The sequence below is a fragment of the Mustelus asterias genome, chromosome 15, assembly GCF_964213995.1.
Source record: "Mustelus asterias chromosome 15, sMusAst1.hap1.1, whole genome shotgun sequence".
NCBI lineage: Eukaryota > Metazoa > Chordata > Chondrichthyes > Carcharhiniformes > Triakidae > Mustelus > Mustelus asterias.
Window position 1 is genome coordinate 55,856,403 of NC_135815.1, and position 24,477 is coordinate 55,880,879.

Consider the following 24,477-nt stretch of genomic DNA (forward strand, 5'->3'; position numbering starts at 1 on the left):
CCCCTGCCCTGTAGCTAGGGGGTCCCATCCCTCCCTGCCCTGTAGCTAGGGGGTCTCATCACCCCCATGCCTTGCTGCCAGGGGGTCCAACCCACCTCTCCTGCCTTGTTGCTAGGTGGTCCCATCCTCTTGTTGCTATGGGATCCCATTCCCCCTTCCCTGTTGCTAAAGGATCCCATCACCCCCACCCCGTTGCTAGGGGGTCCCATCCCTCCCTACCCTAGCTAGGAGGTCCCATCCCCCCGCTCTGCCCTGTTGCTAGGGGGTCCCATCCCCCCTGCCCTGTTGCTAGGGGGTCCCATTCCCACACTTGTGATGTCTTCAATAAAGGGAACTCTATCATGCTGAATGCTTTATACCTGTGCAGCTGGTGTCTCCTTTCCATACAAGGTAGAAAAGTAATTGCTGTTTCCAAATATAATTTTTGTCACTTTTCCAATACATATATGCAATGCATATGTTGGTGTAAAAGGAAAAAGTAGCATGAAAACTGCAGTTATCTTATTGCTACGTGACAGGCTATCCTGTTCCAGCAATTGTCTGTAGATTATCCTGTAGCAAATGGTATAGCTATGATGGCCTATTTTGTGCAACAGAGATGGTGAAGATCTATCTTTGACTTGCCTATGAGGTGTGGAGTGATCTATAAATGTGGATTTGAGACAAGGAATGGTGCAGACAAAATATCTCTAAACATAGTGGTTGATTTGGAACCCATAAGGAATACTCAATGTTACCACTTTATAATTTGAATGATAGCTGCAACTAGGAATGAAGGAAAGCACGTCAAGATCCCCAGAAAATGCCTAAATGGTGCACTACCTAACAAAGGCATCATCTTGGTCCCTGAAGTTTGGTGAAACTATGGAGAGGAAATCCGAGTTTAGCAGAACAGATGAGAAAGTGTTGACTGCATGTTTGGTGTCTTGTCTACAGTGAGAGTCTGGGGATGGGAGTGGAAATATTTAGGCCTGACAACATTGGATGAGTAGGGGTGAGAAATTATGTTAAAAATAATTTAAGATGCAATATTTTTACCCAAGCCCTTGTTTTTCATAAACATGATTTTGCCATGTTTAATTTCTTAAAAAGGCAAAAACTCAACATATATTTCAGTGAAGTGGTGGGAACCACAGCATCTAAAGCTATGCAAAAAGTGCAGTCCAAATGAGAAAGTGTTATACCAAAGAGACATATAGGGCGAGATTCTCTGGCCTCCCAGCTGCGTGTTTCCTGTGGTGGAAGGCAGTGTGCTGTCCTCTAGCAGTGGGATTTTCCAGTCCCGCTGCCGTCAATTGGATTTCACACTGATGTCACCCTATGTCACCACGAAACCCGCAGGTGGGTGTGTCCTGCTGGTTGAAGCTGAGAATCCCGCTGGCGTGATCAGCCAGAGAATTCCAACATAGTGTTGATTACCTGTGATAACTTGATAATGCACTAGATTGATCAGAGTTTTACTTAGATGAATGTCCGTACCTTTTTTTTGTTTGGGCGCATATCATCGAGCATTGGGGGCTATGTCTAAAATTTAAACTTGCATCCCTATTTGTTTGCATCTACTTTTAGCTATGTATACAAGCAGAAATATTAGAATGTATATACTAATGAGGCAAGAAGAGTAAACACTGATTTCCAAAGACTATGGTGTTAAAACAGGACAATCAGCTAATCTTAAAAAAAGTAAACACAAATACAACTGATCATCTTGGCCTTTATTCGTCAGATTGTCAGAGCCACAAGCTTAACATACACTGTACGTTAGGCTGCACAACCTCCCTGTCTCTCCACCCTCCCCCACCATCACCACCACCACCTCACCCCTTATTCCCCACCATGGTTAGTTATACAAAAATGCTATCTGTAAGCGAATATGTCTGCACAGGTGAATGGGAAAGTGGTGGACATGGAACTGATGTTGCAGACTGATAAAAATGTCATAGCATACAAGATGTAAACTGTAGATAGTTCAGCTTTAATACATATACTAATGCAAATCTTGAATCCTAAGCGCTTTTTAATTATAGTTGAGTAAGCAATTGAAAATGGGAACCATGTCTTTGTTATACCCATTGTTTCAAGATGCTTTTATTTTCATAAAAGGCCCAACATGGTAATCCATGTTTGTGATGAAGCCAAAAACCTGAAGCGTGATTTTGTTTGTCCTCGGAATCTACTAGTCAGTGAAATGAAGTATTTTGCTGAGTATCTGTCTGTTGATGCACAACGCTGGCAGGAAGTAGACATATCGGTGCACTGTGATGTCCATATCTTTGCCTGGTTGATGAGCTATGTCAAGAGGAAACTAAAACATCAAGGACAAACTGAACAACCAGAACTAGGTATGTTTTAGGTTTGCATATTAATTAGCAGATATTTGTACTGTATAGCAAAAAATTAGTCAAATTGTTAAAGAACTAAATTTTCCTTAGTGACAATATATTTATGCATTTGTTTAATTTTTCCTGTAGCGTCATGACTTTATACTGCCCCCTCCACCCTCCGTTGCAAATCATTTTTTCAAAAAGCTATACATTCGTGCTGATACATAGCACTGGCTTTAGACACTTTTACATCCATAATTGCACTCTTTTTGCTATTGTTAAGTTCTCACATTATGAGACATTTAAAAGAAAAGAGCCTTGTGCACTAATTGGGGATTATCACACTTATTTGATTTGTGATTGTACCTAATGGTCTTGCTGGTTCATTTGTTTTTTGCTTGTTGTTGTGTTGTGCCATATGCATATGTTAATAAGCATGTCTACCTTTCAGCCGGACTTGACTATCTTCAGTTTCATTTACTATAATGTATCCAAAGCAAGGTGATGACAGCAAAAGGGGAAATGAAAAAAGTTGTAATAAAATTTAATAATACATCTGCTGTGATTAAAATTTAATAATACATCTGCTGCCAATATATAAATTTGCTTTTTAAAAATATGAATGGAGCATGAGTCATAATTTAGCTTCTAGATGTTAGACAAGCGGTTTGATGAAGTAAACATGCAGCTGACTATAACATGATGCCAAGATGTGGTTTTATAGTGCTACTCCCTACATTGCATTCTCTGTCTTAGCAGTGGCAGTTGAAGGAACCACCAAATGGTATTAACCATCTTTTAGAGGTCATATTTGTCTTCAAGTAATTAAATCAGATTGGCACAGCTTGCATGTCCAGCATCATAATGAGGTATTTATAATTCATGTAGAAGTACTTAAAGGGCAGGTGGTAGAGTAGTGAAGAATCATCAATGGCAGGGAGGGGAACAAGTTGGTGTACAAGTTCCACCTCGTATAAAAAAGCATAGGAACGTGTGAAGATGCAATCTGTATGTACATCATACCTTACAAGAATTACTTTCACATGCAAGACCAATCTCCTGCCAGTAGTTTTTAATAGGATAGGCAATTATCAAATTAAAAAATAGAAAGAAACATTAAAATGCATATTTGTTCTGACATACAACTTTTTTTGCCTTGTCCTTCTTAATTAAGCATTGGCCTTTTTGTGTTTAAATGCTTTCAATTGATTGTAACCATTCATTGGTTGTAGGTAGTCACATTTTAACTTTTTAATCAGGAAATTCTAGAAATTTCTTTCCATTCTGTTTACAATTCCGGTCTTTGTTTCCACAGTTTTGGGCAGTATATCAATTTGTAAATCTGCATTTTTAAATTCAGTTCTCTTGTGGCCAACCAGTTGGGTACAACTATTGAGTCATTGCAAAGGAGCTAAAATAATTTGTATGATTATTTTGTGGTCCGGGCCACTCTGATAATTTGAATCTATTAGTACAAATCTATTAAATAATTTGATTTCAGCAGTAAATTAAATAACGCAACCACACTGAAATTTAGTTCTTTAAAAGTCAAGCCACCAGAAGATTTAAATTAGCCAACATGAATTACAGATGAACTGTGATTCAATTATACAGTAATGTAATTTACTGTGTAAGTAAATTATACGTTTATAATTTAGTGCTTCGCAAAACTTTGAGCAAAATCATATATTGGAGTGAAACCCAATTAATTTGCTTATTTTGCTCAAAATAAGGGACAGTACAACCTTTATTAGAATTTATTAACTAATTAAAAAAATCAGACCTTTTACTCAGTAGGGTGTGTTCTGTTAAGTAAATAAACATTGATTAAAAAATTGTTATCCACATAGTGTTTTATTTGTTCAGAATTAATATAATTAAGAGAAAATTTGAAACACGTCAAATGATAAATACCTTTTCAAGTCTGAGGCAGTTTTTAAACCTCTACAGGCAAAAACGTTCAATGATCTTTGCCCTTCAAGCTAAAAATGATGATGTCCATCATTTGGGTTGTTTGGTAAGGTGTCCACGGGTATATAGATTTCTGATCAGGCCAATCTGCACTTAAGGTTCTGGTGCAAATGGGACAGGACTCTGCCGATGATAGAATTTTGGATGAGCTGCTGGCGTGGGATTTTCTCTCCTTGCATTTTCTCTTTGCCTCTGATCTGTACTTGCTTTCGAAGGAGGCTGCACCATTTTTTTTAACTTGTCATGTGCAGCGATCCTGGGCGCATTTCTCCCATAGCAAAATTCTTAAGCAAAGTCTTCAGGGTGTCCTTATAAGTGCTTCCTTTAATTGCTATGAAGGTATAACCATATTTCAGTTTTTTGTGCTGTGGAAGATTCTCTTTGGTAAGTGAGTGTCAAGCATTCTGGCTACATGACCAGCTCAAATTGGTTGTGACTGTCTCAATATGATGTGGATGCTTGTCACACCAGCTTGAGTGAGCACCTCTCAGTCTGATATTTTGTCCTGCCATCTGATCTTCAGAAGCTACTGAAGGCAGCTCAAGTGGAAGTGGTTAAACCTCTTGGCATGAGGCTGGGACACAGTCCAAGTCTCACATGTGCAGCAGAGTGGCAGGCATAGTTGTTCTATAGACTTTCTGTTTGGTAGGCAAACTTATTCCGAGACTGATGTTCAAAGTGTACCAAAGGCTACACTTGCTCTGACAATTCTTGTATGTGTCTTGTTACGAGCGTACAATTTTATGTGATATGTTTTGGACACTCTTTTTATTTAAAGTGAAATGGAGTAATGAAGAGAGTCATGTGATCTACTTTGAGCATTGCCCCACAACAAGCTTGCATGTCTTGGTTCCCATGGGTACAGAGGGGGCTCCAGTTTTTATGCTATTGAAATGCTAGGTTTAACACCTGAAGACAAAGGCAGAGTAGATATTCTTGTTCTTGCAAACTTTCTGTCTTGGACACTTTGAACTGCAATAGACAGAGAAAATAAACAGCAGCGCATGTGACCTACGGGGGGAAAAGGCCGTTTTGTTTGGGAGCTACCAGACAGAATATGGTAAGTTGATCCACTGGTTGTACAGCAGGAACATGCAGCGATATAAGGATTCGCCCTGGCGATGTAAGAGAAGGAGTCACCAGAGCGGGTCTAATTGCTGAAATCTGGTTCGGGAAATCTCAGTACTGAGGGACAGGACCTTCGGTCACAATACATTATGACTCAACAAAATAGGGAAAGTGAATCCATTGGAAAATGTTCTGATTTGGTAGCTAGTGTACCCATAGGTAAACAGAAAACGGCGAAATATGTCCTTGGAGACCTGGATCTTTGCCTGGAGTCATCTCAGATTGAGTATCTTCCCATCCATGTGATTTTTGATGCCAGGAAGGCATCAGGGAACATGATGAAGATAAGTATGTCCAAGAGGATTAGTGCTAACAGGCAACCCTTATTAACTTCATTAATTACTGGGAATGGGTCAGAAGACTCACCATCATTGAGGACTTGCATCAGCTTTCTGTTGTGCAACTGTTGAACCATTGTGATGAATTCCCCAGGGCAACCAAATTTAAAACTTAAAGGCTTAATTTTCTATTCATCAAAGTTGGTCAAAAGGATTTGACATCCATGCAGTACTTGCATCTGATGGACTAACAGTTGCCACAATGGTAATGTTCCTGCTTCTGAGGCCAGAAAAGTTCAGTTCTGCCCTGTTCCAGACAGACCCAGTGAGTGGAAACCAGAGCACCATCTCTGAATACTGGGTTGATAATCAGTGGAAGTACTTGCATTTGCTGGGTACAGATGGAAGTCTGCCACCATAAAGATTAAGTTGGCTCTTTAGCCTTGATTGAACTCAGTAGAATATAGTCCACAGTTAAATAACCTTGAGGAAGGCAATGGAAAATCATCACAGATACTTCTCCCTGGTAAGTGGCTTAAGAATCATTTGAGTTAGCACCTGCCCTAGGGAGAACATTACGATCAGCTACAATAGGAGAAGTCTGCATATCTCTATAATCATAATCGCCATTACTAGCTGTCATACCAGAGGTCCAAAAGAATAAACTTGATGTAAACTCACAAACAAAAGAATTATTACTAACTGGTTGTCCATGTTGTTTGCAAGTAAATTAAAATTCTTTTTTTCCAAATGCCACTTTATTTCTCTTGAGGAAAGAGTCTTCCAGTCTTTATCAATGGCTCATCTCCAAATTTCACTCTTTGTCTTTGATTTTTCGATAAATCTGTCTTCTGTTTTTAACTATGCCTGTTTATTCCTGTATTGAATTTAAATCCTTTATATGTTTAATATGTGGAACATTTGGTAAGGTGAAACAAAAGGTGCTGATCTGGGTCAGGTAGAGGATAGGTTGAGTGGGAGGAGGCAATTTTTGCAGTATCATAACATGCATGGATTTAAAGAGAAGTTGGATTGATGCCAAGATGCTGGGGCAAATGGCCAGAGACTAACCTGGGAGAAAACAGAGTTTGGCATGAAAAGCAGCACAATTTATGGAAAGGGGTTGGGTGGGAGAGGAGGGAGTGGTGTCTCTAGGGAAGCATTAGACAATCTAGAGCTTATATCTTGGGCCGAATACATTTCCTATCCAGAAGATGAATCTAAAGTAGTAACTGTGAGTGATACACATCCACAAACATCTGTATTGCACGTGGATGTCCTTGGAGAACTGGATCCAGGTAAAAGTAGTGAGATCTGAAGTTGGAGCATACAATAGAATCACAGAATCCCTATAGTGCCCATTGAGCCTGCATTGAAAACAGTCCCACCCTATCCCTGTAACTCCACATATTTACCCTGCTAATCCTTGTGACACTAAGGTCAATGTAGCATGGCCAATCAATCTAACCTGCACATCGCTGGAATTTGGAAGGAAACTGGAGCACCTGGAGGAAACCCACGCAGACACGGGGAGAATGTGCAAACTCCACACAGCCAGTCACCCGAGGCCGGAATTGAACCCAGGTCCTTGGTGCTGTGAGGCACTGTGCCACCATGCCACTAAGTGAGGGAATGCAGAGTAGAATGAAACTATAGCAGGAGCAGGGAAGGAGCGCACTGCGACCAATAGCTGGAGACAAGAAAGAATGGAATATTTTGTTTGAATGGGAATGTTGATGCTTAAGTCAGTGGGGGTCTGGTGTAGCCAGATAGCATGAAGTTGGCAAACTCAAGTTCAGTCAGGACTAGACGGGCTTGCGCTAATAAGTGGCAAGTAACATTCGCATCACAGAAGTGCCAGGCATTTCCAAGAGAGAATTCAACCATCTCCCCTTGATATTCAATGGCATTCCCATCACTCAACGCCCAACCTCAACATCCTGGGGGTTACCATTGACCAGAAACTGAACTGGACAAGCCATATAAATACTGTGGCTATAAGAGCACGATGTGGAGATGCCGGCGTTGGACTGGGGTAAACACAGTCCGGTGTTGCTATAAGAGCATGGCAGAGGTTTGGAATTCTGCAGCGATTAACTCGCCCATTTACTCCCCAAAGCCTGTTCATCATCTGGAAGATACAAGTCAGGAGTGTGGTGGAATACTCTCCACTTGCCTGGATGAGTACAACTCCAATGACACTCAAGAAGCTTAATACTATCCAGGACAGAAGAGTCCACTTGATGATCGGCACCACATCTGCCAATTTAGCACCCACTTCCTCCACCACTGATTCACAGTAGCAGCAGTGTGTACCATTTACAAGATGCACTGCAGAAACTCACGAAGTGTCAGCAGCTTCCACCTGTAACTTCTACCACAAGGCAGCAGATGCATGGGAACATGACCACCTGCAAGTTCTACTCCAAGCCACACACCATCTTGACTTGAAAAAATATGTTGCCGGTCCTTCACTGTTGCTGGGTTGAAATCCTGGAACTCCCTCCCTCACAGTAGGTGTACCTACATCACATGGTTCAAGAAGGCAGCTCACCACCATCTTCTCGAGGGCAATTAGGGATGGACAGTAAATTCTGGCCTAGCCAGTGACAGCCCATATCTGACGAAAGAATAAATAAAAGAAGGCCTCCTGAACTTTAATTCTACTGCTTCTCTGTTTAATTTCTGGTGCCAAGTAGGAAAAACAGGGAGCTATCATCCTGAACTAACCTTATTGATCAATTGTTAGTAGGTAGTAGCGTTCATCTAGAAAAAGTAAATTGACTTTCTGTTTGTGTTGGTGTAAGTCCCCAAAACTCACTTGATGATTTTTCTTCCCTATGTGTTTTCCTATTAAGAGCCAGCTGTACATCTTCATCAAATTTGTGTGATTATTCTAATAGAGTAGAATTACAATAATTGTACCACCGAAATGCTTCAAGTTTATTGGCAGTATATTTTCAACCAGATACATAAATATTCCAGTCTGGTGTTTTAACAAAAATGATGGCACCCATGATGATTGGAAATAATTTTGAATGCGTGTAAAATGTGCAATTTGTTTACCAGACCCCTCTTGTGTTTAGGATGCTTGTGGTCACAGTTAGCAGCTGAGCAGCATTTTTCATTTTTTTCCTTTATTTTAGAGCCCAATAATGTTATTTCAATACTCATTTCATCTGAATTTTTGAAAATGGATTCCTTGGTGAGTGCATTAACTTTTTAAACTTTAAATAGGATAAAATATTACTTAATTTGATAGTTTTTCTGCTATGTCGTGATTTGTTTGCCTTTTAATCTGATACTGATTGCAATGTGTGCTTATTTGAAATGAAATCAACTCTTTGTTTATGATATAGAGCAATAAAAAACTTATTTGTAAAAAGATTGCTGATGGATGGTAATTACAACTTTATGATGTGTGTACTTTGTATAAATGTAAAGTTACAATTGCATGTACATTATAGGCACTGTATAATTTATGATTGTTAATTCTCATGGGAGCTGAGGGCAAGAGAATGGTTCAACTGACTTCTTCAATCCTAGAATAGTCAGCTTTGTTTTGTTGAAGCAGGAGCAGATATGAGAAAAAATATTGCACTGTTCTTCTGAGCACAATGTGGATATATCCACATGTACATAAGTTGAGATACTCCCATTTCGTGCAAGCTGATACCATATTACAAATCCCATCGACTGCTGCTATTAGAACATAAGAACATAAGAAATAGGAGCAGGAGTAGGCCATCTAGCCCCTCGAGCCTGCCCCGCCATTCAATAAGATCATGGCTGATCTGAAGTGGATCAGTTCCACTTACCCGCCTGATCCCCATAACCTCTAATTCCCTTACCGATCAGGAATCCATCTATCCGTGATTTAAACATATTCAACGAGGTAGTCTCCACCACTTCAGTAGGCAGAGAATTCCAGAGATTCACCACCCTCTGAGAGAAGTTTCTTCTCAACTCTGTCCTAAACAGATCCCCCATTATTTTGAGGCTGTGCCCTCTAGTTCTAGTTTCCTTTCTAAGTGGAAAGAATCTCTCCATCTCTACCCTATCCAGCCCCTTCATTATCTTATAGGTCTCTATAAGATCCCTCCTCAGCCTTCTAAATTCCAACGAATACAAACCCAATCTGCTCAGTCTCTCCTCATAGTCAACATCCCTCATCTCTGGTATCAACCTGGTGAACCTTCTCTGCACTCCCTCCAAGGCCGATATATCCTTCCGCAAATAAGGGGACCAAAACTGCACACAGTATTCCAGCTGCGGCCTCACCAATACCCTGTACAGATGCAGCAAGACATCTCTGCTTTTATATTCTATCCCCCTTGCGATATAGGCCAACATCCCATTTGCCTTCTTGATCACCTGTTGCACCTGCAGGCTGCGTTTTTGCGTCTCATGCACAAGGACCCCCAGGTCCCTCTGCACAGCAGCATGTTGTAATTTCTTTCCATTTAGATAATCCAGTTTGCTATTATTTCTTCCAAAGTGAATAACCTCGCATTTGTTAACGTTATACTCCATCTGCCAGATCCTCGCCCACTCACTCAGCCTGTCCAAATCTCTCTGCAGACCTTCTACGCCCTCCACACGATTCACTTTTCCACTTATCTTTGTGTCATCTGCAAACTTTGTTACCCTACACTCAGTCCCCTCCTCCAAATTGTCTATATAAATGGTAAATAGTTGAGGCCCCAGTACCAATCCCTGCGGCACGCCACTAGTTACAATCTGCCAACCAGAAAAGCACCCATTTATTCTGACTCTCTGCTTCCTGTCGGATAGCCAATCCCCAATCCACGCTAACACCCTACACCCAACTCCGTGTGACCCAATCTTCTTCAGCAACCTTTTGTGAGGCACCTTATCGAACGCCTTTTGGAAATCCAAAAACACCGCATCCACCGGTTCCCCTCCGTCAACCGCACTAGTCACATCTTCTTTGCACATATTGCTGGCAGTTCATCGAATACCATGGAGAAAATATGAAGTGTGTTATCATGGCTGAATCGTTGTCTATAGCATGTGGTTCCTATTGGCCATTAAAGAGGAGAAATTGTGACAATGTGAAAATAAAAATGTAACTGGTGTAAAACTGGTTTGTGTTGCTTTGGAGATAGTTTTTCTGATTGCCATTTTAGCAGTAAATGTGCTCGAATCTACCTTTTCAGCATGCAAAAATTTTGTGAGTAAAGTGTGGTACGAATAAAGAAATTGCGTAGAGTTTGTGTATGATTCCTGTGAATTAATGTTATTTTGAGTGCCTTTGTTATGTTTATGCTTTAGGTTGAAGAATGTATGCGTTACTGCCATAAAAATATGAGCGCCATTGTAGCTACTCCTTGCAATATGAACTGTATTAATGGAACACTGGCCTCACGTATTGTTGACCTTTTCACACATAATGAAGCTGATGAAGTAAAAGACAGAAAAGATAAATTTAAAAGGTAAAAATACACTAATTGATTTGTTCTGATATTAGAATACATAGAACATAGAACAGTACAGCACAGAACAGGCCCTTCGGCCCACGATGTTGTGCCGAGCTTTATCTGAAACCAAGATCAAGCTATCCCACTTCCTATCATCCTGGTGTGCTCCATGTGCCTATCCAATAACCGCTTAAATGTTCCTAAAGTGTCTGACTCCACTATCACTGCAGGCAGTCCATTCCACACCCCAACCACTCTCTGCGTAAAGAACCTACCTCTGATATCCTTCCTGTATCTCCCACCACGAACCCTATAGTTATGCCCCCTTGTAATAGCTCCATCCACCCGAGGAAATAGTCTTTGAACGTTCACTCTATCTATCCCCTTCATCATTTTATAAACCTCTATTAAGTCTCCCCTCAGCCTCCTCCACTCCAGAGAGAACAGCCCCAGCTCCCTCAACCTTTCCTCATAAGACCTACCCTCCAAACCAGGCAGCATCCTGGTAAATCTCCTCTGCACTCTTTCCAGCGCTTCCACATCCTTCTTATAGTGAGGTGACCAGAACTGCACACACTATTCCAAATGTGGTCTCACCAAGGTCCTGTACAGTTGCAGCATAGCCCCACGGCTCTTAAACTCCAACCCCCTGCTAATAAAAGCTAACACACTATAGGCCTTCATCACAGCTCTATCCACTTGAGTGGCAACCTTTAGAGATCTGTGGATATGGACCCCAAGATCTCTCTGTTCCTCCACAGTCTTCAGAACCCTACCTTTGACCGTGTAATCCACATTTAAATTAGTCCTACCAAAATGAATCATCTCACATTTATCAGGGTTAAACTCCATTTGCCATTTTTCAGCCCAGCTTTGCATCCTATCTATGTCTCTTTGCAGCCTACAACAGCCCTCCACCTCATCCACTACTCCACCAATCTTGGTGTTATCAACAAATTTACTGATCCACCCTTCAGCTCCCTCCTCTAAGTCATTAATAAAAATCACAAAGAGCAGAGGACCAAGCACTGATCCCTGCGGCACTCCGCTAGCAACCTGCCTCCAATCTGAAAATCTTCCATCCACCACCACCCTCTGTCTTCGATCAGATAGTAAGAAGTTTAACAACACCAGGTTAAAGTCGATCAGATAGCCAGTTACCTATCCAATCAGCCAACTTTCCCTCTATCCCACACCTCCTCACTTTCATCATAAGCCGACCATGGGGGACCTTGTCAAACGCCTTACTAAAATCCATGTATATGACATCAACTGCCCTACCTTCATCAACACACTTAGTTACCGCCTCAAAAAATTCAATCAAATTTGTGAGGCACGACTTGCCCTTCACGAATCCGTGCTGACTATCCCGGATAGAATGTAGAACATGGATCAACATTGGGCGGGAGAGGTGGGGGGGCGCGTTGATTCGCCCAAAAAAATTCTAAGTGTTCCCAGGTCGGTGGTGACGTTCACGAAGGGTCATAGGTTCAAGGTGAGGGGGGGGGGGAGGTTTAACACGGATTTCAGAAGGACGTATTTTACACAGAGGGTGGTGGGGGCCTGGAATGCGCTGCCGGGCAAGGTGGTGGAGGCGGACATACTGGGAACGTTTAAGACTTATCTAGATAGCCACATGAATGGAGTGGGAATGGAGGGATACAAAAGAATGGTCTAGTTTGGACCAGGGAGCGGCGCGGGCTTGGAGGGCCGAAGGGCCTGTTCCTGTGCTGTATTGTTCTTTGTTGTTTGAATTCACGTAAAAACTGGAGTAAATCACATTGGTTGTTTTCAGTGGGAGTTTCAAAATGAACCTCCCACACTCTGTGCACCGCAAAGTGCACTGGCCTAAATCAGTCCAAAAACCAGTGGGCTTATTCTCACTGGAGAGGCTGGCAGCATAGCACTGAGCGGCCCACTGCACATGCACTGATCTGTTATAGCAGAGATCAGCGCAAGCGCAGTGACCCATAACCCCCGCATCGCTGGCCCTCCGACACCACCACGGACCAATCGCTGGCCCCTCCGAAAATGCCCGGGCCAGCCTCGATGTCTCCCCCTGCCCCGATGCCTCCCCCGCCCGATGCCCTGATCGCTGGCCTCCCTCTGTCACTCAGCCCAAATGCAGAGTGGCAGCAGGACCCCCCACCTCCACTGATCGCTGCCCCCCCCTTGGCACTGCCCAATGCCCAGTGGGCAGTGCCAAGGTGCCCTCTGGACATTGGCTCTTTGCCCCGTGGGCAGTGCCAGGAACCCAGGCTGGCACTACCAAGGTGGCAATGCCTAGAGGGCACCCCCTGGAGCCCGACCCTCTGAGGGGTCTCACTGGGCCCCCTTCACTCCAGCGGGGTCAGGTCACCAGCTCCCCGCAAGTGGGGAGCTATACTAAACCCCAAGGAGTGAATCAGTCTTGGAAGGGGGTGGGTGGGGGGGAAGGTTTGCGGGCAGACGCTAGCGGGCCCGGAGATACCAGTTTCAGGCCCGCCCATGGGATTTAAATTGTATTGAAATTGTCATTTGCCTGATTTATACAGCTCTGCGCCGATTTCTGGCATGGAGCTGACGGTGCCATAAATCCGGCGCTCGGGAACTCACGGAGGCAGTGGCGCCCAGGGGGAAGCCTGCGAAACAGCCTGCACTTGGGTCTCCCGACCCACTGCACTATAAAAGCAGTGCAGTGGGATGGGAGAATTGCCCCATAGATCTTTTCTCAGTGAAATCTGAGAGTTGAATGCTGAGAATCATAGGAATGTGATGGATTTTGTTGTTTTTCTTTCTCCTGTACAATGCCTATGCTGTAGATAGAATTTTTTTGCACTTTGGCCAAATTTTTAAATAAGACATGGTGACACTCTTCATAGGTCTGTTGCAACTGCAGTGCAGAAGATTTGATAATTTTTTTCTTATCCATCCGAAAGCTTTCATAAATAGGATATGTTTATGATATGAAAATGTAGCACAAATGCAACATTTTCTTGTTAAATAATGCATTCCATTAGTTTACATAGAACAGTACAGCACAGAACAGGTCCTTCGGCCCACGATGTTGTGCCGAGCTTTATCTGAAACCAAGATCAAGCTATCCCACTCCCTATCATCCTGTTTGATCTATATTCCAATCTTGGCCAATGAGAAGAGAATGCTACATGTGAATCAACTGAGTCATCTTTGTCCTAGTTCTTGCCGTTGTTATTTTTAGCAGAATTCTTTCAGCTGTATCTTCAGCGGTGTTTCAATACCTATTATTGACATTTTACATTATAGCTCTACTTCCGCTGAATTAAAGGGCAAGATAGTTTTTGATTATTATTGATGATGGCTAATGAATTTTGTTTCAGTGGATGACTTGAGAGCAAACAAAATTATATATTTTAAAAATATGATTGGGTACTGTTGGGGATTAAACAAATTGAGAATAACTGTTGGGGACAAAATGTTACATTAGCTTATGCCCTTTCGGGTCAGGGCTAATGCTGTATTGAAATATGATGACATATAATTACATTGTGCCTTTCATGACTTCAGGATGTCCCAAAGCGTCTGACAGCCAATTAAGTACTTTTGAAGTGTATATACAAAAGGGGTTTTTCTTTAAATATTGTAGTATAGTTTAGGCAGTCATAGATTATTAAAAAGGGAAGCCGTCTTCTCAAACTTATGATTTCTGCTGCTTTTTTGTTGCTCGACACTCATTCAATGTTCAAACCCATGCATTGGTGTAGTCAATTGGTGTATTGGTGCTGGTCCCCAGCTCAGATAAATAGGAAAAGTTAGTGGCAGGGTTGGCATCTAATGATAAAAATCACCAGCCACATCCAGAGAAAATTATGGTTGATATGAAGGGTGATCAACCGGTATTGTGACGACCTGAGTAACATGGAAAAAACTGAAAGAGAAAAGACTCATTCAGTATGCGATTTGTTCTGTTAAATAGGTAGTCCAATGGAATATATGAGAAAGGAAAGGGGAAGTGATAGTCGTATTTATGGTGATCTGATCTATCCTAGACTGCTCAGGGAGACAAGAGATGTAATTGCTGGGCCTCTGACGGAAATCTTTGTCTCTTCGTTGGACACCGGTGAAGTCCCTGAGGATTGGAGGATAGCGAATGTAGTACCGTTATTTAAGAAGGGTAGCAGGGATAATCCGGGTAATTATAGGCCAGTGAGCTTGACGTCCGTGATAGGGAAGTTGTTGGAGAGGATTCTTAGAGACAGGATGTATGCGCATTTAGAACGGAACAACCTCATTAGTGATAGACAGCATGGTTTTGTAAGAGGGAGGTCATGCCTTACAAATTTGGTGGAGTTTTTTGAGAAAGTGATAAAAATGGTTGACGAAGGAAGGGCCGTGGATGTCGTCTATATGGTTTTCAGTAAGGCATTTGACAAAGTCCCTCATGGCAGGTTGGTTAAGAAGGTTAAGGCTCATGGGATACAAGGAGAGGTGGCTAGATGGGTAGAAAACTGGCTTGGCCACAGGAGACAGAGGGTAGCAGTCGAAGAGTCTCTTTCCGGCTGGAGGTCTGTGACCAGTGGTGTTCCGCAGGGCTCTGTACTGGGACCTCTGCTATTTGTGATATATATAAATGATTAGGAAGAAGGTGTAACTGGTGTTATCAGCAAGTTTGCGGATGACACAAAGATGGCTGGACTTGCAGATAGCGATGAACATTGTTGGACAATACAGCAGGATATAGATAGGCTGGAAAATTGGGCGGAGAAATGACAGACGGAATTTAATCCAGATAAATGCGAAATGATGCATTTTGGAAGAACTAATGTAGGGGGGAGTTATACAATAAATGGCAGAGTCATCAAGAGTATAGAAACACAGAGGGACCTAGGTGTGCAAGTCCACAAATCCTTGAAGGTGGCAGCACAGGTGGAGAAGGTGGTGAAGAAGGCATATGGTATGCTTTCCTTTATAGGATGGGGTATAGAGTATAAAAGCTGGAGTCTGATGTTGCAGCTGTATAGAACGCTGGTTAGGCCACATTTGGAGTACTGCGTCCAGTTCTGGTCGCCGCACTACCAGAAGGACGTGGAGGCTTTGGAGAGAGTGCAGAGAAGGTTTACCAGGATGTTGCCTGGTATGGAGGGTCTTAGCTATGAGGAGAGATTGGGTAAACTGGGCTTGTTCTCCCTGGAAAGACGGAGAATGAGGGGAGACCTAATAGAGGTGTACAAAATTATGAAGGGTGTAGATAGGGTGAACAGTGGGAAGCTTTTTCCCAGGTCAGAGGTGACGATCACGAGGGGTCACGGGCTCAAGGTGAGAGGGGCGAGGTATAACTCAGATATCAGAGGGACGTTTTTTACACAGGATGGTGGGAGCCTGGAATGCGCTGCCAAGTAGGGTGGTGGAGGCAGACACGCTGGCATCATTTAAGACTTACCTGGGTAGTCACATGAGCAGTCTGGGAATGGGGGGGATACAAACGAATGGTCTAGTTAGACTAAGGAGCGGCACAGGCTTGGAGGGCCGAAGGGCCTGTTTCCTGTGCTGTACTGTTCTTTGTTCTGAATGGAAGGGGTGAAGGTTACGAGCAGACGTTATGGCCCAGATTATTAGGCTAGGAATGACAGTGAAACTGTCAGTATTTGTAATCATTATTTTACTGAAACTGAGAGCCACTTTGGGAGACATGGAAACCGGATATTGCTTTCATTGAGTCTGTACTTCTGTGTAAGATTCACTCGGGCATCACAGACTGTAATCGATGCAAAATTGATTAAAATGATGAGAACGCCCAATTGTGCTGGCAGCCTCGCCTTGAAAATGTTACACCTTTGTTAAATGTGAGAAATTTGTGGAATGTCAAATATAAGAATGATAAATGCCACTTTTATATTCAAAGGTTTAATATTTATTTATTTTAGAAAAATGGATTAACAAAGAAGCTATTTATAAATTTAAATTCAAAGTGAAGGAAGTTAAATGCCTGGTTTGCTGTGTGCACATGAGTACCTCAGTGTGATTGTCTGCTTTTCTGCTTGCTGTTATAATTCACCTGCACACTGAGATATCCCCTTGACTTGACACTAGATTTAAACTGCTGTCAGAAAAGGAGAAAACAATGCCATGGAGATTGCTGGATTTTTGTGGATAGCTTTCTTTGAGGTCAGCAGCAAGCACTGTTGCTTCACTGCTGACAGGAAAATCCAGCCCTTGGAAGTTCTGCAGTAACAACAGCTGTAATATTAGGTGATTTTGTTTTTAAACTATCCCATGAATGAATGAAATAAAGGTAATAAACGTAGCCAAAATGAGGAACGGATTTAATTTAAGAATGGATGCTTCTTGCATTAGTTTATTTCTAACCAAACAGATGATGCCAGACATGTAACAGGAGTTTTAGAAAGTTAACAAGAAAAGACAAGACAATTGTGCAGGGTAACAAAACAGGATAGATAAGCAGTGTGTGACAGGAAAAGATAGAATACACAAATCCAAGAGTGCACCAGCAAATAGGATCGGTGTAAGGGAAAATGGTAAAAATACAGAATCAAAGTTTCTTTATCTGAATGTACCCAAGAATTGTAATAAGATAGATGAATTAATAGCACACATAGAAATAAATATGTTATGATAGCCATCACAGAGATATGGTTGCAAGGTGACAAAGGCTTGGAACTGACTATTCCAGGATATTTGACATTTTAGAAGAATATCAGAAAAGAGAAAGAGGGATGGATAGCTCTGGTAATAAAGCATGAGATCAGTATAGTCGTGAGAGATGATTTTGTCTCGGGAGGTAAGTTGCAGAATCATTATTTTACTGAAACAGAGAGCCACTTTGGGAGACATGGAAACCCAGATATTGCTTTCATTGAGTTTGTACTTCTGCGTAAGGTTCATTCAGGCATCATAGACTGTAATCAATGGAAAATCGATTAAATTGATGGGAACACCAGCATTGAGCTGGCAACCTCGCCTTGAAAATGTTACACCTTGTTTTAATTTTACGCTTCTATCTATACTCCTTACAAATTGACAAATTTTCCATCTTCAAACTCATGCAAGATGATCATCCTTTTGGCAATAACAGTAGTTTAAACCCATGTGATTGCCTTATGTATCCTTTTTGCAAGGGCCCTGGTCTCCAGTCCAGTTCAGATGGTAGCTGTCTCAACTGTACGGTTCTTTCCTGTCCCAATACTAGTGCCAATGTCCCATTAAACAAAATGCCTCTTTCCCACGCCACTCCTCTAGCCACCTCTCTAACTTGTTTATTCCTACATCAGTTTATATGTGACTTGGGTAATAATCCAGAAATTATAACTTTGAGATTATAATTCCTTATAGTTCTTTAAATTGGATCTGGGTCCTTGATATTCTCCAAAACTGTGAACCATATCAACTGAATCTTCCTACTCATTCTACCATCCTATCAAGCCAGTGTGAGATGTCCTTCACCCTGACATCAGGCAGGCAACAATTTACGTGGGATTGGATGCTATTTGTTCATCCCCAACCCCAGACAACCTCCTACTCTAAGTTGCCATGGTCTGCATTTTGGCATTTTTTTACAGTGGTTTTTATCTTTTGTTTCATAGTTAGCAAGTGCATCTTACCTATTGAACAAGATCAGTTTAAGCACCTTGTTCCCATTACACTGTACACTATTAGTCAGTCACTCGAACCCTGTCCTGAGCTTGCATCTCTCTAAAATGTTATTGAAGTTTGGGGCCAGCTGTCCAAATACTGCTTCTCACTTGTGTCAGCGTGTCTCCAGCTTGATTTGAAATTACTTTTCAACTTGATGGCTAGCCAGGCCTCAGTTCTAGATTAGTTCTTTAACCTTGAGTGTGTTGGTTCTAGCTGAGACACTGGTAGTTGAGAGATTTGACTAATGTATCCCTGAACTTGGGATGAGAAACATTAGCTAAGGAACCTATTTACTATCCAGTTATGACTGAGAATTTGTGTTTCTGTGAGGGTGTTGGGTCCACAGAGGGTCAGGCTTGACTATGATGTTGTCACATGATCAAATAGCCAACTAACTCTGTGGCACTGTATGTTAAAAAAGCACTTGGGTAAAGGACTGGAATATTCCCAGCACCTACAAACTTTTATTCTAATAAATCATTCTCCGGACAGGAAAAAATAAGAATTGTAGAGGATTTTTTTAAAAAAATGTTATAATTGATGGAGAAAACTAAGAAAATATCACAGGTTGACTTTTTAAATCATAATGATGCTCGAGCTTGATCCTTAAGGGAATTAAGTTTATAATTGGGTTTTAGAGGAGTTGGATCTCTTTGTATAAAGATTGTAGAGTTATATGTGAGAAAGTCTGAGTGTCGACTTAATTTGTTATGTAAATGGGCATTTTGTCTGAATTAACTATATTGTGTCTATAAAGACTAGACTTTGGTGTGCAGGGCACAAATTCAAAATTTGTGGATGATACAAAACTTGGAAGCTTTTGAGCTGTGAGGAAGATAGTGATAGACTTCAAGAGGATATAGATACGCTTGTGAAATGAACAGGCACATACATGTCAATGAGAAGTGTGAGGTGATAAATTTTGGTTGGGAGGAAGGAAGAAAAAAGGCAACAGAAAATAAGTGACACGATTCTAAAGAGGATACAGGAGCAGAGGATACTAGGCCTAGGGATACCTAAATAAAGATAGCAGGGCAGGTTGAGAAAGTGGTTAATAAAGCACATGAGCACAAAAGTATAAAAGCAAGCAGGTTATGATGAACCTTTTGTAAACATCAGTTCAGCCTCAAATGGAGTATGGTGTCCAATTCCAAGCACCATACTTGAGGACGAATGAGAAGGCATTGGAAATGGTGGAGAATGGGAAACCATTAGAGAGGGTGCAGAAAATATTTACAAGAATGCAATCAGTTTTTTTTTCATTCATTGGACATGGGCAACACTGGCTGGCCAGCATTGGTTGCTCGAGAGCAAGCTGTGGCTCTGGAGTCACATGTAGACCAGAACAGGTAAGGATGACAGATTTCCTTCCTAAAGGATTAGTGAAGCAGATGGGTTTTTCTGACATTCGACAATGGTTTCATTGTCATCAGTCGATTCTTAATTCCAGATTTTTATTATTGAATTCAAATTCCACCATCTGCCGTGATGGGATTTGAACCCAGGTCCCCAGAACATTTGCTTAGTTTCTAGATTAATAGTCTAAGGATAATACCACGAGGCCATCGTCTCTCCATAACTTCAGTTACACTGGATAGATTGGAGAAGCTAGGGTTGTTCTGCATAGCGAAGAAAAGTTTAAGAGGGGACTTGAAAGAGGTGTTCACAATTATAAAAGGCTTGGACAGAGTAGATAGGGAGGAACTATTCCCACCAGCAGAAGGGTTGAGAAACAAAGGACACCAATTTAGGATAAATGGCAAAAGGATCAATGGTCAAATAAGGAAAAATGTTTTTACTTAGGTTTTGGAATACACTACCTGAGAGTCTGATAGAGGTAGCTTCAATTGAGGTTTTCAAAAAAAGCATTACGTTAATATCTGAGAAAAATAATTGCAGGGCTACGACCAAAGTACAGGAGAGTAGGATGAGATGTGTTGCTCTTCCAGAGAGTTGGCATGGTCACAGCAGGTTGAATGGCTACCTCCTGTGCCATAACCATTCTATGATTCTATTCTATGATTAACATTAATTTAGCAATCTTGGAGATTGTGAATAATAAAAATAATTCATTCATCCAGTTATGAAGTTGGGTACAATGCCTATCCATGCACACTATAGGTAGAGAGAATTGACTGTACCTCTGAATTTGTGTTACTTGACCTGGGAGTGCTAGATGCTTACGTTAATGTGCGAAAAATATTACATTTCCCAGCACTCCCCTCTGCATCAGCACATAAAAGCTCAAAACTACATTATTTTAAAAATTGAGAATTTAAGAGAAACTTAATAATATTTTAAAAATTGTGTTATTTAAATATTTGTAGTATACTATTCATAATTTTTTGTGCAACAGTAAAATATTTTGCAAGAAGATTGAAAGGCTGTTTGATCCAGAGTACAAGGACCCAGACTCCCCAGCAAATGCTGATACATTGTACAGGTAATGCATGAAAAGTTTCAATTGTTTTTTTAAAAAGTGAGTTTAACTATTAATCCTGTCTAATGAGAATTTCATACTGTATTTCATGTTTTATTTCAGATGTAGCATGTGTAAGAAACTTCTTACCAAAGAAACTGAGAAATTGCTTCCTTGTACTCCCCTGAAAATAAATATTGATCTTCGTGGGAATATAATATACTTGCACATTAGGTATATTTTTAATAACTTTACAAGTTTTTGAACCAGAATATTAACAATTTCAGTGCTGTTCAGATGCAGAATTAAATGTTGTGACTTCTGGTCATTTTGTGGATCTCTAGTGTAAGGAATTGTACGGTGTTAGGTTTGATCAAGCTAAGTGGGAACACAAAATATATATTTACAGTAGGTGTGCAGAAATGCACAAATCATGATAAATAAAGTAGAGCTTGCAAATGCATATAGTCACATGGGAATATGCGACAGCAATAATGAAGTCCTGGCTTCAAAAAAGGACATAATCGGGTACTAGATATTCCTGGATACAAAGTGTTCAGGAAGGATAGGGAAGGAAATGAAGGAGGGAAAGATGTGCAATACTAATTCAGGAAAATATTTTAATTCTGGGGTGTCAAGGAAGAGTTTATTCAGTTAAGAGCAAGAAACCATTGAGATAACATTATGCTACTTGAATACATACTGTAGAACAACAACTGGTGGGAAAAACATCTGCAGGGAAATTGCAGAGAGATGCAAGAACTATAAAATAGTGATAACTTGATCCTAATATGGACTGGTATAAGATTAGTCTAAATGGCAGAGAGGGGGAAGAATTTCTCAAGTTCAGGAGAACTTACTTACCAGTGTATTCCCAGCCCAACAAGGAAGGAGGTTATGAATCTGATTCTGCGCAATGAGGTGGATCAAGTCAAGCTGATGACAGTAGGGAAACATGAAGAGAACAGTGATTATGCTATCATGAACTTTAGATTATGTCAAAAAGGACAAGGAACAATCTGGAGTAAAAAATACTTAATTGGAGGGGAGGTGGATGCAGTTGCAGTGATTTGGGAATAAGTACATTATCAAAGATTAGCAGCCACAAATGTATTTGAACAATGTGCAACCTTTGAAGAGGAGGTGATTTGGGTACCAGCTGGGTATATTCGCACAAGGGGGAAAGGTAGCGCAATCAGAATCACAGCTGCCTCAATGGTGAAAGAAATAAGAGAATACGTTGAGGCAGGAAAGAGAGAGTATGGAAAATGTCAGGTTAATTATACAAATGAGAGCCGAGCTGAACCTATAGCAAGTTCAGAGATTAAATTAAAAAGGGAAATAAGAAGATCAGACAGAGAATGAGAATAGACTAGCAGTAGCACAGTGGTTAGCACTGCTGCTTCACAGCTCCAGGGACCTGGGTTCGATTCCCGGCTTGGGTCACTGTCTGTGTGGAGTTTGCACATTCTCCTCGTGTCTGCGTGGGTTTCCTCCGGGTGCTCCGGTTTCCTCCCACAGTCCAAAGATGTGCGGGTTAGGTTGATTGGCCGTGCTAAAATTGCCCCTTATTGTCTTGAGATGGGTAGGTTAGAGGGATTAGCGGGTAAATATGTAGGGATATGGGGGGTAGGGCCTGGGTGGGATTGTGGTCGGTGTAGACTCGATGGGCCGAATGGCCTCTTTCTACACTGTAGGGTTTCTATGATTCTAATGTTAAAGGAATCCAAAGTCTCCTGCAGGCATATAAGTGGTTGACTGCTAGCAAGAGAAGGGTCAGTCAATTAGAGACCAAAAAGAACAATGGAGGCAGAGAGCATGGTTGAGGTACTAAATAAGTACTTTTGAATCTGTCTTTACCAAGGAAGAAGACACTGCCATAGTCATAGAAGGAGAAGGTAGTTGAGATACTGGATTAATTAAAAGTTGATCGAGGTGCTGGAAAAACTGGCTGTACTTAAAGTTGATAAGTCACCAGGTCTAGATGGGATGCATCCTAGATTGTTGAGGGAAGTAAAGGTAGAAATTGTGGAGGCACTGACCATAAATTCCAATCCTCTTTAGTGGAGTGGAGGATTGCAAATGTTACATCCTTGTCCAAAAGAGAGTAAGGAACTACAGGCCAGTAACCTTAGGGGTGGGGAAACTTCTAGAAGTGATAATCTGGGACAAAGTTAATAGTTGCTTGGGTAAGTGCGAATTAATTAAGGAAAGTCAGCATGAATTTCTGAAAGGCAAATCTTGTTCAACTAACTTGATTGAGTTTTTTTGATTACCTAACAAATCAGGACATTATAGTTTGTGTATGTGTATATGTTACGTGTACATAAAAGGCATTTGATAAAGTGCCACATAAAAGCTTGCCAGAAAAGTTGAAACTTAGAGTAAAAAGGGCAGTGGTAGCATGGATCCAAAATTGACTGAAGGACAGGAAACCAAATATAATGGTGAATGATTGTTTTATGGACTAGAGGAAGGTACACAGAGGGGTTCTCCAGGGGTCAGTAGTAGGACTACTTATTTTCTTGAAAGATATTAATGACTTGAACTTGGATATACAGGGCACAGTTTCAAAATTTGCACTGACAAACTTAATAGTGTATTGAATAGTGAGGAGGATGTTGATGGACTATAAGACAACATAAACAAGTTGGTGCAAAGTGTGGACACGCTGCAGATTAAATTTAACACAGAAGTATGAAGTGATGCATTTTGATAGGAATAAGAATGAGGCAATATAAGATGAAAGGTACAATTTAAAAGAGGGTACAAAGAGATACCTGGAGGTATATGTGCTTAATTTTTTGTAATTGGCAGGGCAGGCTCAGAAAGCAGTTAAAAGGCATAGTGAATCATGTCAATTATAAATAGAGGCATAGAGTGCAAAAGGAAGGAAGTTATGGTGAATCTTTTATAAAACACTGAATATACTGTAACCCCCTGCTGACCACTATATGGGGCTACTATTTAAATATTCAATCAACAGGATCCCGAATTCCTAGCGGTTGATGTTGATTTGGCTAATTCCCTGTTTACCCATAAATGTCAGTACTGTAATCGGAATATCAAAAATAAATTTAATAACACATATCATGAACAGACATAAAATAGTGAGCTCTGATCTATAACCGTTGGGGGCCCTCCGTTGGTGCACATATGGGGAAACTCATCCTTAGTAACACATTTGTAGATACTGTTCCAGTTGGACTTTATAGTCCCCACCAGTTACTCACGACACCCACATACAGTCCAGAAGAGACACACGTGTGGAAGATGATGCCGCAGGAGGCAGAGGTGCCGCGAGC

At 41.3% G+C, this 24,477-nt stretch overlaps 1 protein-coding gene across 9 annotated transcripts in view; it reads left to right on the plus strand.

Moving 5' to 3' along the window:
* Positions 1 to 24,477, plus strand: part of sanbr (SANT and BTB domain regulator of CSR) — a 149,080-nt gene that overhangs the window by 25,337 nt on the left and 99,266 nt on the right. For 8 of the 9 annotated variants that reach the window (XM_078229914.1, XM_078229910.1, XM_078229908.1 and 5 more), the window contains 5 exons: positions 2,104 to 2,342; positions 8,848 to 8,906; positions 10,997 to 11,157; positions 21,110 to 21,196; positions 21,296 to 21,406. In XM_078229914.1, coding sequence (XP_078086040.1) covers positions 2,111 to 2,342; positions 8,848 to 8,906; positions 10,997 to 11,157; positions 21,110 to 21,196; positions 21,296 to 21,406 — 650 coding nt within the window. In that variant the 5' untranslated portion in view covers positions 2,104 to 2,110. The remainder of the gene's footprint in view (positions 1 to 2,103; positions 2,343 to 8,847; positions 8,907 to 10,996; positions 11,158 to 21,109; positions 21,197 to 21,295; positions 21,407 to 24,477) is intronic. The other variant, XM_078229912.1, reaches the window with a different exon arrangement.